General features: G+C 42.3%; 2 protein-coding genes and 1 non-coding gene across 6 annotated transcripts in view; 1 reads left to right on the top strand and 2 right to left on the bottom strand.

Annotated features, from left to right (window-relative positions):
- The window catches only part of LOC138027701 (cannabinoid receptor 1-like), a 20,577-nt gene extending 19,108 nt beyond the window's left edge, over positions 1–1,469 (top strand). For all 4 annotated transcript variants that reach the window (XM_068875312.1, XM_068875283.1, XM_068875293.1 and 1 more), the window contains one exon: positions 1–1,469. This exon is cut by the window's left edge and continues 408 nt beyond it. In XM_068875312.1, coding sequence (XP_068731413.1) covers positions 1–1,144 — 1,144 coding nt within the window. In that variant the 3' untranslated portion in view covers positions 1,145–1,469.
- A 432-nt stretch (positions 1,470–1,901) lies between these two features.
- LOC138027671 (prominin-1-like) overlaps positions 1,902–20,000 on the bottom strand; it is a 57,048-nt gene continuing 38,949 nt past the window's right edge. The window contains exons 18-24 of the mRNA XM_068875237.1: positions 19,948–20,000; positions 18,330–18,383; positions 9,767–9,847; positions 6,410–6,478; positions 4,981–5,070; positions 4,115–4,235; positions 1,902–3,199 (exon numbers count right to left, since the gene is read on the bottom strand). The exon at positions 19,948–20,000 is cut by the window's right edge and continues 31 nt beyond it. Of these exons, the coding sequence (XP_068731338.1) occupies positions 3,132–3,199; positions 4,115–4,235; positions 4,981–5,070; positions 6,410–6,478; positions 9,767–9,847; positions 18,330–18,383; positions 19,948–20,000 (536 nt within the window). The 3' untranslated portion in view covers positions 1,902–3,131. The remainder of the gene's footprint in view (positions 3,200–4,114; positions 4,236–4,980; positions 5,071–6,409; positions 6,479–9,766; positions 9,848–18,329; positions 18,384–19,947) is intronic.
- Positions 17,053–17,125, bottom strand: Trnas-gga (transfer RNA serine (anticodon GGA)). Its single transcript has one exon. It is a non-coding gene; the product is annotated as a tRNA-Ser (tRNA).

Raw genomic sequence — 20,000 nt, 5'->3', positions numbered from 1 at the left:
CAACGATGTTGACATCACATTTCTGCGACAACTGTACAATGTTCCTCGAAAGCTGTTCTTCTCGCAGTATGCTTTGGGTGCATTTACAATCCTCTTGAATCTATTCGTTCTTTTTGTGATTATGCACTCTAGAATACTGAGAAAAAAGACATCATTCATCTTAGTGGCTAGCATGGCTATGAGTGATCTTTTGATTGGGGTGTACAGTGTGGCGATTGCCAAATACAACTTATTCAATGAGGATGACAAAGTCCTTCCACGCGTTGTAATGGAAAACGTCTCGTCGATATGTAGTTACATCGGTATGGTATTTACAACTGGTCAAGTCACAGCTGTTGTCAACTCGCTTCTCTTAACACTGGAAAGATATTTGGTCATCGTGTATTTCCATGGATCTCGCCACAGATTCAAAAAAAGAACATTGTTGGTTATTTTATCGTTCACGTGGATGACTGCCGTTGTCTTTGCAAGCTTGCCTCTTGTAGGCGTAGAGACGCTAAAATACCACAAATGGTTCCAGTGTACACTGCCTTTCCACACCGGCAAAGGCATCCTCGACACCACTAACATAACTCTCTGCATTTCCGCCATGTTTGTGTTCCTTTATTTGATTAGTCTTGTGCTTTATGTTTTAATCTTTTGCTACACGCGAAAGTCCAGCATGCAATTTGGCATAAAACGAGAGGCAAAACTGGCGCGAAAAATTGCCATCCTTGTGTCCACAAATTTCATTTTATTTACCTTGCCAACTGTTCTGCTCATCCTGTACGTTTATAACTTCGCAGGCTTTCTACATGACAGCGGGAAATCCTTTTGGAGACTGCGCGCTCTTCTTATTGTCGGAGGTTGGCTTCCAGTCACGTGTTTCAGCTTAAACTCGCTGGTAAACCCCTTTCTTTATCCGTTCAGGCACAGTCGATTTCAGAAGGAATTGAATTCTTTTCGCTCCAGGGTAAGAAAGGGATTTAGCAGTACTTTTCACCCTGTGGTAGTGACCGCACAGCTACTCACTTTGCGCACATCTGCTCTCAACAATCACATACGCCTTCATTTTCATTCCACCACGGCCCGTAGGGACTGTGAGACTTCAGTGCGAGTTGAGCTACAGGTGGAGAAAAAAACCGTACGTAGGGCCACGGTTTGATAGGGGTTTCAGGTCATATCAGAGGCTCTTATTCAAATCATATGCATGACCTTTTCCGAAGACCTTCTTCATTCATATACAAGGCAAAACTAATTATCATAAGAATTGTCTTTCCTCTGGAACTAGCTGAAAAAGGAGATTGATTTAGGTTTTTAAGGTTAATTTTTAAAAACCTTCGCCTGAGTGAGTGTTTTTCTTAATTGCCAAGGATTAAGGTAAATGTAGAATTTTAGTGGCGTTATGATTTTTTACAGTCAGTGTTGTCAATTGAAATGTTTAGTCTATTAGTTTTTAAGTTAGATTAAAAGGTAGTTCAAAGATAAAAGGGTAATTATTCCCAATTTCTCTCAAAAGACAAAGTAAATAATCTTTTATATTTGCGATGGTCCGTAAAGAAATCACACTTTTCATCTCGAGAAGCAAATCTTGAGATAACTCCTTAATTCTGTAACCTTCGCTTGCTGTGCGTACGTCAAAGTAGATTATCTAATGGAATAAAAAATACTTACCTTTAGATTTAGAATTAGACAATGTGCAAGGAAAGGCGAATTTTTGCGCGACTCGGACAATTTCTGCGTTTACTTGTTTCTAACATATTGTTTCAGTGTTGGAATGTAAAACGTACGAATCCCCTGAAATGAAATTTTATTTTAAAATGTGTACAACAACGCCAGGGCAATGAAAGAAGCCCTGCTAAAAACATTCACTACATGACAAGCAAGTTTTCCATGTACGGGAGAAAAAAGATCACGCAATGTCTTTAATACTATTTATTACAACAATAAAATTCTACAATTATAAAAGATTAAAATAACTTCCAGTTTAACTGAAAATATTATTGCGCATTTCATAAAAGTTGCAGGCCCTGCAATTTAAATTCCACTGACTCAACGATTCATTTGTCACTGCCGTCAATCACTGCCGCGATATTTGGCGGGCAGTTGAAGCAGAAACCGACAGAGGATCGAAATCAGCCAATCGCGATGTACTATTAAAAACACAAGAAGCACTGTTCGCTCAAAAAAAGTTAAACCGTAGGTTTGGCAAATGTTGAATGCAACGACAAAGCTGTGCGGATGCCGTTTAAACGGTTCTAGCATCGCGCAAACAGTGGAACCAACACTTTGATTGCCAGTAACTAAGATTAAGAAACAAAACGCTCCAGTCCAGATTTAGGACCTTACGTGAGCATGCGTATGTTTTACAACTGTTGACCGAACTGTTCAAACGGCTTGAAATCCATCCAACATTTTCCAGAACAAAAGAAATGTTAAATGACCCTAAAAAACCACACTATGATTTCATATGAGTTGAATTGATTTGCCGTTCAGTTTCCCCGATTAGTGCCCCAGCAATAAATACACTTCACACTTAAATAAAGTTCGTTGTTAAAATGAGCAAGTTTGCAAAAAGTTTAAAATATGAAAAGTAAAACTTATTACCATCACGACCGTTTCTCACTTGGACTCACTTTGAAAATAGTCAGTACAGGAGTGTACTTCTACAAACTCAAAGCTCGTCATCTCCTGAAAGTTTTCAAAGAAATTTAAGCTTATATTTCCTCACGTGAGAAACCCAAGAATGACCTTCAACTCAACTATAAGTTATAACAGTGGAACGAACCTCCATTAAAGGGACATCCTCGGGACCAAGGCAGGTGTCCCCTGAATAGCGGTTGGGTTGAAGTGAAATATTAGTGTGAACATTTTTCCGGGACCAAATTCTGTGTCCCCTGAATGGAGGTGTTCCCTGAATAGAGGAGTCCCAAAGGAGAGGTTCCACTGTATTTTCTTTGTGTACTTTTAACTGAAACGAATTAATAAATTTATTAAAATTCCTTGTCCTTTTTGTCAATTGGAATAGGTGTGTGAACACTCTTAAGCGCGTGGGTTCTTATCTGCAAACACCCACATTTTAAGATGTATTTTGTGTGTAAAAAAATGTAACTAAGTTGCTGCGACGAAAGCAAATGCAAAAGTGAACCTGACTAAAGAACTAACTGTTGACTATCAGTTTTGTGCACCATCTTTAATACAACCACTTCGCCCTCTGAATCTGAAAAAGGCGAACCAAAAGGATCAATTTTGAGGAGAATTGAGTAGATTAGAACTATTGAATCACACCCACACGCTACTTGAAACAACACAAATATTAGTCGCTCCAGCAACCTACGAACACTATGGTGTTTGGGGCGATGTGACTCCAAGAGTCCAAGAGACGACGAGAAAAAACCAGGGGATATTTTCATAACGATGCAGCCGTGAAGTACGAATAAGAGTGTGCCGCATTACGCGAGTTCCAATAAGAATTCATAGCTGGCACGCCAGTCACTCTTTCTTTTTGTCTGCAGCCAGAAGTGCACGTTTTTTAGCGGACGAGCGCTTTGTATACTTCTTTGCGAAATGTTTGTCTGCCAACTTGAATTGGTGAGGCGACAGGAGGTTGGGGAGAAAAAATATTGCAACCGAAGGGGTGGGGATAGGCAAAGAGTAGAGAGTGGAGCCTTTCCTTTCCCTTGGCTCCAATCTCCGCCCATGTGAAATCAATTATGTAGGCTGCTTTTCGTACACAAGAGAAGTAACTCAAGTAGACTAGAGGAAGAAGACAGGAGATTGGGAGAAAAACACACGAGCGCAAAACAAGCATGCACTTTCACAGTAAGGTGTAAATTAACAAAATACACTTATTTCTCACCATACTCAGTGCCGTAGCCAGAAAAAAATTATGACTGAGGCAATATCCATGGTTAAATTCTCTTCGTAGGTATTTTAGGTGTTTATGATGACTACATTTTAAAGACAACACTGGAATCACCCTTTATTTTAAAGAATCACGAAAAAATGACTGAGGCAAGTGCCTCGGTTTGCCTCATACTGCCTACGGCCCTGATACTGTTGGTTTCCTTAGGAAAAATAAAAACTCCTCGTCTACGCCACTTCTACCATATCGACTTAAAATAGTCCGTCTTACCTGGTTCGTCGATTTCTTGCATAGCTGACGCGCGGCGAAAATGTTTCGAGGCTCGTACACAAAGGACAATGCAGATTAGAAGAACAAGAGCATCAAGACCAAACGCAACCCAAGCTGCGTTCTAAAAAAAAATGATCCTGTCAACTATTAGAAATAAATACTCCCTGAAATGAAAACTGAGATGGAAATGACCTTTCGATTACTAGCTCGGATGCTCTACTTACTAAGCGGTATACGTCCTATAGCTTAGTAGTGGAGAATCCGAAATGATAATCGGAAGGTCGTATGTTCGATTCCACTCGGATTTTTCCGATCAGCCCTTTTTGCTAAGTGGTAGAGCATCCGTACTGATAATCGGAAGGACGCCACGGTCGTAGGTTCGACTCCTGTTAAGGAGCACTCGGATTTTTCCCGAGTATTCCCGAGTCACCACTAAAAAAATACCATCTCTTCAAAACTATTAATATTTCCTTTCTTTTTGAAGAAGGATTGGTTTTCAACTGAGCGTCGACCGATGAATGACAAGACGGACAAAAACGAGAGTGAGTGGGTGAGTGAGCAAGTGAGTGAATGAGTGAGTCATCTCACTTGTATCAACTCGAGGATGATTTGCACAGTCTCAAGTAAGAAGCAGAGCACAAGCCAACAATTAGTACTTGACGCAAGGACCCGGAAAATTTCCACGAGCAGGCAAAAAGATAACCACTTCTACTTTTGACCTGCCTTTCTACAACTGTTCAAAAAAACAGTTCTTAACAAAAGGAGTGAAATTGTTCAGTTGGCCAATCGAGTTTCCTATACATCACGACATGGGTTTAGAGGCTCGACACTCAACTGAAAACGGCTCCAATTTCTATAAATCGTACCATTCCTGCTGCATAATGTTTGCACAAAGAATCTGTGAGTCCGTGATATATGTTAGGAAGAGGTTTACAGCGTCCTAAATCAAACCGCACCTAAGAAAAAGAACAGGGCACAAGCTAAAATAGGACGTTGAGACATCAGTTAGCCTGCAGTTAAAATCAAATGGTTTTCAAAGGTGAGATAAATGTCGAAGGTAAGATAAATGTGACATTAACTAAAGCAAACATATTTCCCCGATTTGTTCTCTAAATTTCGATTTTCATGAGCTTTAAAAGTGATTCGCAATGCAAGATTTATTTTTTAAAAACAGGAATGCAAGTAAGTCTGTTGTATCATTTTACGATATAGGACCATGCCCCTTGAAACCCTCGGTCACAGAGGTGGGCAGTGTGGCCCAGTGGTTAGGCGCTTGGCTTGAGATCCGGAGATCCCGGGTTCAAGACCCGCTCTTACCACTCGTTGAATTTGATCCTGGTAGTCCCTGGTTCAACTTCCCAGCTGCACTTGTAAATAGCCAACTGGTTTGCCTCTGGCCAGTTGGGATTCTTAACAGTTGTTGTTGTTGTTCTGTTCTGTCGTTTCGTTGTGTTTCATTGGCCCTGAAAAGCCCCTATGGGGAGTGGTCAATTAAGTATGTATTGTATTATTGTATTGTATGGGTAACAGTTATGCGACCAAATAAAAGTAAAATTTTACGGGAAAACAATAGCAAAATAGATCTTTGCTTTTTGTCCTCAGAGATATGTAAAAATAAATCTTTTCTTCAGCAGATTTATACTGATAAATATCGCAATTGAGAGGCTTTGCCAACTATTACTCAGTCTTGGAAGCTTTAATATTAGAGAAGTTTAGCAACGCCTTTACGTGAAACAGCAAACGGAGAACCGCAAGCTTATTCTAACTTGCCTAGAAATCTGTAGATAACAGGAAAGGAATGAGTTAAAATTAAACAACTGTCTCAAATTTTAGCATGACGTTTCGTCCTCCCTATGACATATTTACATACTTAAAATTGACCACTCCCAACAGGGGCTTTTCAGGGCCAATGAAACACAATCAACGAAACGACAGCTGAGAACAGAACAGAACAACAACAACTTAAGAATCCCAACTGGCCGGAGGCAAACCAGTTGGCTATATACAAATGCGGCCGAGAAGTTGAACCAGGGACTTCCAGGATCAAATTCAACGAATGGACAGAACGGGTCTTGAACCCGGGATCTCCCGTTTGCAAAGCAAGCACCCGAACCACTGGGCAGCTACTGGGCCACACTGCCTCCATTATTCCCATCAAAAATACGGCTTCTTACGAGAACAAAAAGACTAACTGTGCTGGCATTTAATTTAAGCGTTGACTAAAGAAAAATGTTCATAAAACTTAGCCATGTGAAAAAGTCAGCAGTCCTGTTAGATAAACTATGCAAAATTTACCCTTTTAATGAGTTTTGCTAAAAACTCATCCACATGACTAAAAGCAATATCCCAGTGTGTCACAATGCCCTGTAAGAGAAATAGGATAATTCAAAAAAGCGAAAAATCAAAATTGTTCATTCGAAGAATAAGCGTTAGAAAAAGATCAAGGACACTTAATTAAGGGTAGGATTAATGGCTTGCTCATACGCGTTAGGATTTGCCTGTGTACGCTACAAATGGACAGCACGATTTTTGGAAATCGAACCAATCATCATTTTCCTTGGCAAGTCAGGCTCTGAATCAGCACAATTAACTGATGAGCCTACACTGCGAAATGTTTCGTGCAACTTGTCTCGCAATGTTTTGGCGACATTGTGGGGGGACAAGTTGCATGAAACATTTCACAGAGTAACATACACTGCAACGGCCAAAATCGTTGCGAGACAAGTTGCACGAAAAGTAGAACCTAATTCTACTTTCGGCAACGGCTCTTGGTGAACTTGTCTCGCAACGATTTTGGCCGTTGCAGTGTATGTTACACTGGGATATGTTTCATGCAACTTGTCCCGCCACAATGTCGCCAAAACATTGCGGGACAAGTTGCACGAAACATTTGACAGTGTAACAGCGCCTTTACGGAGTAATTTTCAATTAAGTGCCTACAAGCCACAATCCAAGTATTATCCTGGTATGAGCCAATGGGCTTTAATCACACGGCGGCCATGTTGAATTCCGAGGGATAATGAAACCTTTTGCATTGCCCCACCGAAACTCGTTCCCAAACATTTCAACCCGAGGCTTAGGGTACGAAATTTATTGTCTATGGCCAATATGGCCGCCGCGCGAATAACGCCCATCGGGACAAGGGACTTTATGATCTCCGACAGCAACGTCGACGAAAATGTCGCCTTAAAAGTATAACCTTGCACTATGGCGGGCCAGGTTCCCAAGTCTTTTGCAATTATTCCATCTCGTTCACGCCGCACATTACATCCTAAAAGTAAATTGTGCCGCACGAGCAGTACGAATATTTTTCTTTTTTTAACCAATGATATTATTGTTTTGTGGCGTTGTCGTTGTCGTAGCCGTCGTCGTTTCTTAACGGAGCTTAAGCATTGCCGAACGGCTACGGCTACGGCTACGGCTACGGCAACGTCACAAAACAAAAACTCCACTGGTAAAAAAGGGGAAAAATAGTCCTGCTGCACGTGCCGGCACGCATTTTAATACACTCCACCCAACAACAACGTAAAATGTTTTGGCGACAACATGAGCACACGACAACGAACCGCTAATTTTTTTACCTTAACTTTAAAAGGGTGAGGCTAAATGGCGTGAGTGGGTCGTGGGTCGTGTTTGTTTGAAGATAAGAAATATATATATATATATTAGCTCCCTCAGTGCTCGGTTCAAATTTGTCTTAGGTCTTAGGTCTTCTCTGTTTCGAGAATTTCAAGTCGTTGATAAAAAAAAAGGGTTAGGGTTAGGGACCCACGACCCACGACACGCGACCCACCCACCCACGCCGATTAGACACTTTCCTTTAAAACCGCCGTTGTAGAATTATAGTTCGCCTGTTTTGCATATTGTGAAAGATGGACTAATCGCGAAATTCTTACGATAGCGCTATATTATATTCTAAGTGGCAATTTCGCCGACACTATCGTCCTTCTTGCGGCTTAAACTCCCTTTTAACTCCTGAGTCATACAAACAAATCCATGCAGCTGAAAACTCTTACAAGCAAATCACAATTGGTTTTCCTTTGTTTCTGATTAACTTAGAATGTGGCGTGAGAGTTCTAAATCAGTCACTTTCAAGTTATCGTGACACTACTTTCTATATTTGTTAATATAATAACCTAAGTTATTCTCGCATTTTGATTGGTTCTTGCCTATGATCTATCAGAGGACAGACGCACGATTGACGTCACCATCAGCTTTTATGTGAATAAAGTTTAATTCTTTATTATATATAACAAATAGATTCCATGTTGCCGTGCGTCCGTTCAGTAATAGATCACAGAAGACGTCAAAATGTGGTAAGAACATCAGTGACACATTCGGATATCTCCTCATGTGCTCATGTGCCACTTTTTGTTCTTTCCATATTTTGACGTCATCTGTGATCTATTAGTGAGCTTAAGCACGCGCGTTTTTGAGACGCGGACGGCAACCGGAAGTGAACTTGTCTTTACACAACCACATTTACATTGCTAAGTATCTTTTCTCCATTAGAGATGATAAGTATAAAAGTCTAGGAGACACCACTGCCCTAGCACGCTAAATGTTCTCTTCCGGTTGCCGTCCGCATCTCAAAAACGCACGTGCTTAAGCTCCCTTTTAAATTACTGAACAGGTGCACGGCAACATGGAATCTATTTGTTACATATGTAATCCCATGGGCCCGAGGGCAATTAAGAAACGGTCCAGATAAGAACGATAGCAACAACGGCAACGAACATGTTGGAATTCAATTGGTATGCAAAAAGGTGATAACTTTTCTATGGTCTGTACTTACTTCTGATTGGCTTAAACAGCAAAAGTTAACAAAACTTCATAAAAGCAGTATTATATTCATCCTTACTTTCCAACCATCTTCCATCTTTCATCTGGTCTCAGTTTAAATGAATTCCACAGAAATCGTATGTGGGGAACATGTAAAATTGTAAACGTTTCTTGGCTTTTGTTTTCAACTCTTGTGATTGGTCAAAATCTTTTAACACAAAAAAACACCCTTTCAAAGTGGGCTGTAAATGAATTTTATTGCGTTCACGGCTTTCCTGTAGGTTTATGTATTCTCTGTGTAAAAATGATAACATTCCTATGTGGGGAAAGCCCCGTTGCCGCATAACAAAGGAAATTGCTATCCACCTTACACGGATCATTACTTAAAGATTAATTTCACGCGGCGCATTTTCAAAGTTTTCACAAAATTCGCGACGAGGGCAATTTAGAAAACTCTGAAAATACAAGTGAAATTAATCTTTAATTGCACAAGGACGCACTGCGATCATGATTACAGTACATTTTTATCACATAATGAGCAAAATTGTTGAGGGAAAGCCTGTTTAGTGCCGCGAAAACTGACAATCGATTCAACACGCTTTCATTCGGTTAAAGTTCAATTCAATAAATCGTTGCTGCCAACAGAAATGGCGCTTAAAACGTATTTTACATGTGGACAAAAGAATTCTGGAAGAACATTATCTTGCAACTTTGCTTGATCAGGAATAGCAAACTCTTAACCAATCAGGATCAAGTCATCATGCCCTCTTGATTGCTAAAAAGTGCCCTCCGTCTCAGCCAATCAGCATTCACTAATCTTACCCCGTATGTGACAACATTGAAACAGTTAAAATACTGTAAAAAACCAACCTTTGCGACGATGTCAAGAGCATCGTTTCTTATAAAAGACGATGCTTTTTTATAAGCTTTCTGCGCTTTGCCCCCATTATTCTAGAAATAAAAAGACTCTCATCAATATAATTTAACTAAACCTTTCAAAGGGTTCGTAAAAATATTTGCTCACCCACAGTTTGACCCGCAGAATGCCTGAGAAAAAAATTTAATCCACCCTAAAGGTGCTGTTACAATGTGCAATTTTTCGCGCAACTTGTCTCGCAATGCCATTTCTACAACCGTTCTCACAGTACGAAGCAAGTTGATTGACGGGTCTCACACCGGGCAACGTTTCATGCAACTTGTCTCGTTTCGATGATCACAAGAGCTTAAAGGAACATTTTCATTGGCTGGTGACGCAAACCGTTGCAACACAAGTTGCAGGACGAATGTTACATTGTGCAATGCTTAAAAATTCGTTGCAACGTTGCGTGAAGAGTTGCGGAAAGTAGAACTCAATTCCACTTTCCGCAACGGTTTCTGAAACTAGTCTCGCAACGTTTTTGGTCGTTGCAAGGTGTGTTACATTAAGTAATGATTCGTGCAACTTGTCTCGCAATGGCGAGACAAGTTGCGCGAAAAATTGCGCAGAGTAAAGCTATGATCCTCTCAAAAATTTGGTTTATCAACGGAGTTGATAATGTAAATTGACCACCGTACAGAGATTCTAAAAGCTGACGTTTCGAGCGTTAGCCCTTCGTCTGACGAAGGGCTAACGCTCGAAACGTCAGCTTTTAGAATCTCTGTACGGTGGTCAATTTACATTATCAACTCCGTTGATAAACCAAATTTTTGTATACTACTTCCCCACCGACGCAGCACCACAGTTTCTTTAGAAACTACCCCTTCATTCATTTATGATCCTCTCAGTTATGAACACAAATTTAGCGATAGCGTGGAGAAGCCTGGAAGATTCAGGACTTCAACGGGCTTTAAACCTGTGACCTCACAAGACCGGTGCGACGCTCTAAGCAACTGAGCTATAAAGCCACTGACGTCGGGAGCTGGTCATTTGTGGGTTCTAAGCTTCCCGTGATGAATGAATCAACGAATGAAATCATATATTGAACTGCGGATATGAAGTCAAGTAAAGCTATGATCCTCGCAGTTATGGACGCAATTCTAGCAATTACGTAGAGAAGCCTGAAAAATTCAGGACTTCAACGGGGTTTGAACCCGTGACCTCGCGATACCGGTGCGACACTCTAACCAACTGAGCTATGAAGCCACTGACGTTGGGAGCTGGTGATTTGTGGGTTCTAATGGTCCCTTGAGGAATGAATCAATGATGAAATGGTATATGAAATGAATCATTAATGCTTTGGTGCGCAATAAAAGACAATACACACAACTTGGGCGTAAACGAGGGGCAGGGAATGTACTGGCAAGGTGCGGATAATACCCACCGCCGGTATGGACCACCGGATGAGGGGCCTCGGCAACTAGCCGAGGGGGTGCCTCATGCCTGTATTGCAAGGCGGGCATAGTTGCTGGCATAATATCCTGGGGCTAAGTTAACCCAGTCCAGCAGAGTAACAATATGCCCCCTCCCTAACGGGGCTTCAGCACAGGGCTGAAGGGGTGCAATTCCCCGCCCATATTTTATTAAGGAGAACTATTGAATAGGTTACAGAAGCTCATAAGGAAAAAATAAAATAAAATACAAGAGAACCAGAAAGCAAACAGGGCGGGAGGGAGGGATTAAATTGCTCAACGGAAAAAACAGAACTAGTTGAGCTTTGGAAATGTCAAACTGAGAAGGCTCGCATGGCGGGATGAATGAAATAGCCAAATAAGGTAGTCACGTGATGGGAAGTCACGCTCTCCTCCCAGGCGCTGCCCAGTATTTGCTTACCAGCATTAACATCTATTTTATTCTAAAATATCATTTAATGCTTTGGTGCGCAATAAAAGACAATACACACAACTTGGGCGTAAACGAGGGGCAGGGAATGTACTGGCAAGGCGCGGATAATACCCACCGCCGGTATGGACCACCGGATGAGGGGCCTCGGCAACTAGCCGAGGGGGTGCCTCATGCCTGTATTGCAAGGCGGGCATAGTTGCTGGCATAATGTCCTGGGGCTAAGTTAGCCCAGTCCAGCAGAGTAACAATATGCCCCCTCCCTAACGGGGCTTCAGCACAGGGCTGAACGGGTGCCGCAGGCAGCAATTCCCCGCCCAAAACGCCGAGATAAACGAGGAGTGCCCTGTGCGAAGCCCATTTAGTGGTTTTGCTCCCAATTTGACAGGGAGAAAAAATGACCCCATCTCCACGGAGTTGCAATAGCGAAAAGCAAACATTGCCTGCCCCAAAGGTGAAAGTAGAGAACCGACGAGTGGAGATAGGGGTCGAAAGTACGACATGAGCATAAAAAAAAAATAAATAAATAAAATAAAAAAATAAATAAATAAATAAAAATAAATAAAAAAAACCAAAGCCAATGGGCATCGCATAGAGACTGGAGGGGATAGGACCCTCACACAAAACAATTAACTGGAGGGGATAGGACCCTCGCACTAGACATTTGAATGGAGGGGATAGGACCCTCGCACAAAAAATTTGACTGGAAGGGATAGGACCCTCGCACTAAACATTTGACACTGGAGGGGATAGGACCCTCGCACTAAACATTTGACAGGAGGGGATCGGACCCTCGCAAAAAACATTCGACTGGAGGGGATAGGACCCTTGCACAAAACATTAGACTGGAGGGGATAGGACCCTCACACAAAATATTCAGCTGGAGGGGATAGGACCCTCGCACAACACATTTGGCTGGAGGGGATAGGACCCTCGTGCAAAACATTTCCGTCAAAATAGTCATTTCCAATAGTACTACATGAACTTGAGAGGGCAGAAAGCCCAAGGAAAGAGAATGTCACAGAAAACCCTCAAGTGCCGAATGCGCCTTTTTCCTTTTTTGTTTTAAAGGAGAAACATGGCATTAAGCTTAGGATAGAGCTTTCACCCATGTGATGGCTGGCATGTGGCTGAAAAGGGGATGAAAGGCAATCGTATCGAGGAGAAATGAGGGGGGGGGGGGGGAGCAAACGCACACAGCAGGCTTCCAGGGGGATGCCAACATGATTGCTGTACCCATAGGTGAAAACACTATAGGTTCAGGACGATACAGGAAAATATGAATTAAGTTATCCAAGGAACTGTCATAGATCATTACTGATTGTTAGAAAAATCCAAGTTTCAATGAGATACTCAAGTGCTTTCAAGGATTCCAGGGGGTTGTTAGCAGGAGGAGCAAGAGGCCAATGACTGAGGAACCTGACATATTGTTTCCTTTGGAGTCCTGATGTAAGCTTGGTATGTATTAGGATTCCAGCGACCCAGAATTTGAAGAGCCAGTTGAAAATGCCAGTGATTCTGCCGGTTGTAGCAGCACCAATACTAAAGCTGTGAGAGGCAGAGGAGGAGCTGTCATTGTCACAGAGGTTTAAGGGAGACCATAAGTTGTTGGTGTGTGAAGTCTGGGTGAGATATGGTCCACAGGAGAAGCTGAAGAGTAGCTGGCCAGGGTCTTGAGTTGCAGTTTTGAGCATATAATCTTGCAGGGCAGACGATGCATAAAGGTCTGAGTTTGACCTTGCAAAACTGAGCCTGGCTGTCTCCCAGAAAGGGTCAGTTTTGGACTTTTAAATTGCAGTGTCAAATGAAGTAGGGTGAAGGATGTTGGGATGGAAAGAAATGTCTGTTCTAGCAAGGTGGGACTGAGGGTCGAAATTGCCATTGCAGGCAAATTCGCTGCCAAAAAATGAAAGGGTAAATGCAGCCCATAACATAAAGGAGTCAACATTTGGTAGACTTAAAAGGTTGTAACTTAGTATACTTAGATGCTATGGAGAACTGATGAGGTGATCAGGTGGCAAGCCTTCTTGCATTCCCATGGGAGAGCTTGATCCCCCTCAAACTTTTGTGAAGGACTGGCATCGCCAGAATGTCCAGGAGACAGCCAGACTCAATGTGAAGGTTGTCAAGTGCTGCCAGATAAACATAAAACGTGCCGTAGGAGCCTGTATTGCACAGATGAGTAACAAAAGGGATCAGGGTGAACTTGTGAGCAGGTCGAACAGGGAGGGGGATATGGGAAGCTGATTAAAAATGAAGGGGCACTCCGTAGGCCAACGGGAAGGGCTGTGTAGAGGTAGTAGTGGTTTTTCCGGGCCATTCCCTGGAGCTCCCTCAGGGGTGAATGGGGATTATTCTGGAGGCAGGTTACGGGGTCTGAAATTGCGACCAGAATTTCACAACTGGTCACCATTGTTAAGGTCAGATCTGTTTGCCAAGAGGTGTCTTACTTTTTATCCTGAGACTGTTTTGAAATAGAGATGAAGGAGTTTTTCCGCTAACAACCTCCATAACCTCACAAGCCGTTGTTTCTCATAAAATATGTATTGCAGGGGGAAAAACGACTCAGTAAAGAGATTCAAGGACTGGTGTGAGGAATGTACCACTATGGTGGATTGTGTTCGACAGGGTGTGACTAGTGTTTCCGTAGCTGAAATTTTCGACAAACAAGGGGACAGATAGATTTCATTATTACATGTACATTCGAGGTCGGATACCTTTTCTCTCCAAAATGTGCGCTTTTGAAAGTGAAAAGATAATGCTTGACACATACACAAGACCATGCGGTCATTGCTTTCTGGTATCCATAAAACAGGTCAAAATGTACAAGTTAATTTGGACCCTGGGTTAGATGTCTGTTTTAGAGGGGGAGGTTTGTGGCTGTTTTCCTACGAAAGTCAACATCATAGGAAGGCCATGCCAAGCCCGCAACTTCCTTTGGGTAATCGAATGGTCGCTTGATAGGGGAACAGCTCTACCGCCCTTTGGGGAAAAGAAGTGAGAAGTGCAGAACCAGGGGTGGATCCAGAGTAGTTCAAGTGACTTGCAGAAATCGCTCAAATTTCTTCCAAACCTTATTTTTCAGCCCTTTATTGCAGTTCACGAAATCAACTATCCTTCTTGTTTTAATTTTTTTTTTTTTTGAGAAAGATGACAAGAAAATCGCTCCCAATTGATCGACAGATAAACAGCTTACTTCAACAACAAATCAAAACAAATCGCGAAATTCTGAAATCCCTGTTCAAGACAATAATTTTTTGCCAAAGAAACAACATAGCCCTCAGAGGTCCACGAGATGATGATCCACAAAATGCCAGTCTTTCTGGAAACTTTCAGGCACTATTAGAATTTCGAATTGACAGCGGTGATCAAACACTGCAACGTCACTTGAAAACTGCACCCAGAAATGCGGCATATTTCTTAAACCCGTCAAAACAAGATGATTACAACTGTGGGTGCTATCATAGTGAATAATTTGTCGCAGGAAATCAGGGAGAGCAATTATTTTTCTATTATGTCTGACGAAGCAGCTGACGTATCAAACAAAGAAAATCTTTCAGTGCAGGGCTCGAAATTGCGACCAATACGGTCGCATTTGCGACTAAATTTTTCCCTTTGCGACTAAAATATCTGGAGAAGTCGCAAATTTGCGACTTGTTGTCACCTTCGTTCTTTCGAAACAAAAGGGTTAGCAGTTGCCACTTTGCTGCTACTTTTGCTAAAATAAACAAATAAATAAATAAATGACAAAATTATTTTGTTTCTCGTTGTGAATTTTCTCTGAAGGTAGCGTAATTGTATGGTAATTTAGCTGCGATGTTACGTGCACAGCTCCATTCCTTCGATCATTCGCCATTTTAAGCAGTTTCTTTACACACAAGTACTGCGGGCTCATATTTTTCTGCTAAACCGCTGACAACACAATGCAGCGCAGCGATTTTGCGACTAAAATTTGCGAAATTACGACTAAATTTTGGTATCTTATCGCAAAATGCGACTGGATTTTTTCGTTAATTTCGAGCCCTGCAGTGGTGATCAGATTTCTTGATTCAACCAAAACAGTCAGAGAAGGGTTTGTGGGATTCTACCTTTGTGAGGATGGAACGACAGGAGCAGCTTTCAAAGATTTAATATAGCTGATTTAGGACTATCTATGGATGACTGTCGAGGCTAATGTTATGATGGTGCGGGAAAATGGCATTCGGAGAGCACCAAATTTCAAATTTTCTTGGGGGAGCATGCATGCATGCCCCCAAACCCCCCTAGTTTAGTTGGTGCAAATCACTCATGAAAAATCCTGGATCCACCCCTGAGAAAACCATACAGAAAATGCCGACAAGAATCGAGCTGGGCTTACTTTTTCGGAGAGGAGGGGGGAACTCTTTGTGGTTTACCGATAAAGGAAATGGAAAGCTCGGGAAGGTCGTTATCTGAGAGGCGCGAGTTTTCTGGCAGCACCGCGACAAACTCAACATACTCACCCTTTAATGTTGCGCGTTTAACTTTGGTTGGAACATGTGCTGATAACGGCGACTGTCCTTGAAAAATGGGGAAGGAATGTTGTTGCTGGCACTGGGATGGTTGAGAAGGCTGGCGATGAAGTCGAAGTCGTCGGTGAGTAGCAAATGGCGGGAGTTTGTCGAGGTTGCACAGATTGAGGCGGAGGCTATTGAGGTTGGAGCAGGAACTGATTTGGCGGTAGATTCCTCGATTTTCGTCCACGATGATGGAAATAAGAGTGGCTAACGTGGTTGGGGACGTGTCTGTGTGTGAAGCTCTTCTTGCTTGGACGCCATCTTGGAATAAAATTTGACCGTTTTGACCGCTGTTTCAAGCAGCGCATCGTCAGGGATGGTGACAATTGGTGGGTCTATATAGGATGAAACTTCCTCAGCAGAGGCACTTGAAGTAAAGGGGGTTCACGGTGGAGCGTGAACGTTTCTCTGCGGGTCAGATGGACGCTTGGTGTACGCGAGCTACAAGATGGTGCGGAAGGAACAACGGTGTGAAGCCGTTCAATAAATTGTTCCCGAGTTCCAGTAATAAATAAAAGGTTTGAGATAGCAAGGGGCGTAAAAAACCGCGTTTGTGAGGTCAGCAAATTCGCCAGCAATGATTAAATTGCTCAACGGAAAAAACAGAACTAGTTGAGCTTTGAAAATGTCAAACTGAGAAGGTTCGCATGGCGGGATGAATGAAATAGCCAAATAAGGTAGTCACGTGATGTGAAGTCACGCTCTCCTCCCAGGCGCTGCCCAGTATTTGCTTACCAGCATTAACATCTATTTTATTCTAAAATATCATTATATGAACTGCGGATATGAAATCAGGTGAAGCCATGATCTTCGCAGTTATGAACGCAATTTTTACAATTGCGTAGAGATGCCTGAAAAATTCAGGACTTCAACGGGGTTTGAACCCGTGACCTCGCAATTCCGGTGCGACGCTCTAACCAACTGAGCTACGAGGCCACTGACGTTGGGAACTGGTCATTTGTGCTTCCTGTCATGAATGAATCAACAAATGAAATGATATATGAAATGAATCACATATATATGCGCGATATAACGCGCACTCTGATTGGCTAAGAGCAGCCAAGCACTAGGGCATTATTCTCTTCTCTCGTAATGCCCAGGTGCCGATTATGGATTATGCAAATTAGTTTCTCTTCTTTAATAGAACCGTTCCGTTCTGTCATTATCAAACGGCAACAAACGATATGAAACACTTTCAAATGTCGCTCACCAAACATCACGACAAAACTGCACGTTTTAAAATCAAAGCTTAAGTCTAGCAGCGATATTCTATGGGAGACTTAATTAAATCTAATTAAAGGTCTTGATCACCAGTGGAGAAGCGGAGAGAAGCGGTTCTCATAAAGTAGATACTCCGGGTTCAAATCCAATCTACGGATATGAATTTTTACTTTCCTTATTTTATCTGCTACCAAAAATCCTGGGACACAGTGTCCTAAATTAACGATAGTAGTAAATTCAAAGCCATTTACGAATTAACGATAATCGTTAATTTAAGGCGCTGTTACACTGTGCATTTTTTCGTGCAACTTGTCTCACAACGCCATTTCTACAAACGTTCTCTTAGTACGAAACAAGTTGTTTTACGGGTGTAACACTGAGCAACGTTTCATGCAACTCGTCTCGTTTCGATGATCACATGAGGTTAAAGCAACATTTTCATTGGTTGGTGGCGCAAACCGTTGTGGCACAACTTGCAGGACAGATGTTACAATGCGCAATGCTTAAAAAATTCGTTGCAACCGTTGCGGAAAGTAGAACTCAATTCTTACCTTCTGCAATGGTTTGCGCAACTGGTCTCGAAACGCTTTTGGCCGTTGCAAGGTATGTTGCATTGGGCAATGATTCGTGCAACTTGTCTCGCAATGACGTTGCGCGACAAGTTTTACCAAAATATTGCACAGTGTAACAGCGCCTTTAGAAAAGAGATCATGTTGGAAAGAAGATGTTTCTCGAAGAAGAGAGACACTGGGAACGAGGTTGTAGGTCGGATACCACCTTTCAAGCGTTTTGGTCGCTCACGAAATCTCGATGATCAGTTCACATACCGTATATTCGCCTAGCGCCCCTTTGGGCATTCACCATCTCGGATCCAATGTGCCGTCATAAAACAATAATATTCAAAAATAAAATGACTTACCAGAACAACATTTCCCTCTCGTTGGAGTTGTGTTGCAAGCTCTCGAAGGTACTCCTGAAAATGAACAAAACCCTCAATAATGATACCACATCGAGGCTGCATGGACATGTTAACGTTTTGTTGGTGGTGAGATCGCCGGATTGGATGTAATTAATGAGTTCTAAGCTGTTTTCTAGATGTGCTTGAACATCCTTTAGCATCGGTTTAAGGTCGTTGGCGAGCAACCATGAGATACGTTACGTTGGTCCGTTGCTGTTGCATACTATGGGTCGTATCTTGATGTCCGGGCCGGTTTTGTGGTTTTTGATGAGGTGATAAAACCGAGGTAAAGCGGTGTTCGGGGAAAGGAAGCTTTTCTGGACAAAAGTTGGGAACTCCTTTTGTAGGCAGAGGTTTTTCCAGGTTGACCTTGCTCTAGACTGTCTTGGCCGACGACATACGAGCAACTTTCTGGTATGTGTTGGAGTCGCTAAGGTGATCAAGGGCGACTGGTGTGTACATGTCCTGTGGTATTATATAGAATTCAGTTTCTTTGTCACTCGGGAGGCATTCGTAATTCTCTTCTTTGAGGTCTTTGATTGCTTTCATGTCAGAAGAACTGATGTTTGACCACTTCCGTTGGAGGAGTAGTGACTTACGAATGGTTTTGGAGTTTTAGATGGATCCTCTGGAACTTGCTTTCAAGCTCGTCTTTAGAGACTGATGTGTCTGATTGTTTGGGGGTGGGTGATAAAATCTGAGGGTTGAGGATTTGATTCGCGGAACTGTTTCCTGCGTTCCTGCTCCTGTTTCCTTCCTCCCGAGTGACGTGTTTCCAACGTTAATAGGCCATTTTCGAATTCTCACGGCTGGACTGGATCTAGCATGGAATGGAGGCTAATGCGGGCAAATCTTTTCAAATGCAAATTATTTTGCTCGCATTAGCCTCCATTTCATGCCAGATCCAGTCCAACCGTTAGAATACGAAACTGGCCTATTCCTGTGACTATGTGTTCATTGACACCGGGAGAAAACTAAACTTTAGGCCGTTAGACTGGAGATCGATTTCTTGGGTGTTGAGTTGACCTGCGAGGTCAGTGACTAGGCTGCCCGTAGATTCGTAGTGTGATTATATGCATTGTTCAGATCGGTGGTGTTGCGGTTCTTTCCGTGTTGGTAGCTGCATTTGTTGAATTCAGTAAGCTGTTATTTGAGGTACTGGCGTTGTCGAGGTTCCTGAGATTGTTTAGCAGCTTTAGAAATTTAGTGCTGTGTAGTTTACTGGCTGTGTTGTATGCCAGGTATCTTGGGGAGCGGATATTAAATGCCATCTCAGGTATGAAATCCGACGTTATCTTCTCATCACCTTTTTTCCCTTTTATTCGGCCCTCGCGGAATATTTTATTTCATCTCATCCGTCCCTCATGATGCCGTTGAGCGGCGAAAGCTCGGACTTTCAGTGTTTTAGTATTTTACAGTAGTTCAAGGCCACATTAGTTATTTTATTCTTTCAATTACTTATCTTTCTCGTATTCCAAGAAGTGATCATACTAGCATTACAAGTCTAAGGATATGCTCTTACGGGACAATGATACCTGCAAAATCATGGCCCGCCAAACAGATAGCAGAATCGACTCACCATTTTTTTCCGAGTCTCGCGCACATCTTTGCCATATAAAAGGCTGAGGCTCA

The sequence above is a fragment of the Montipora capricornis genome, chromosome 2 (genome assembly GCF_036669925.1).
Source record: "Montipora capricornis isolate CH-2021 chromosome 2, ASM3666992v2, whole genome shotgun sequence".
Classification (NCBI taxonomy): Eukaryota; Metazoa; Cnidaria; class Anthozoa; order Scleractinia; family Acroporidae; genus Montipora; species Montipora capricornis.
Note: the sequence above shows the minus strand (reverse complement) of the source record. Positions and strands in the feature narration are given on the sequence as shown.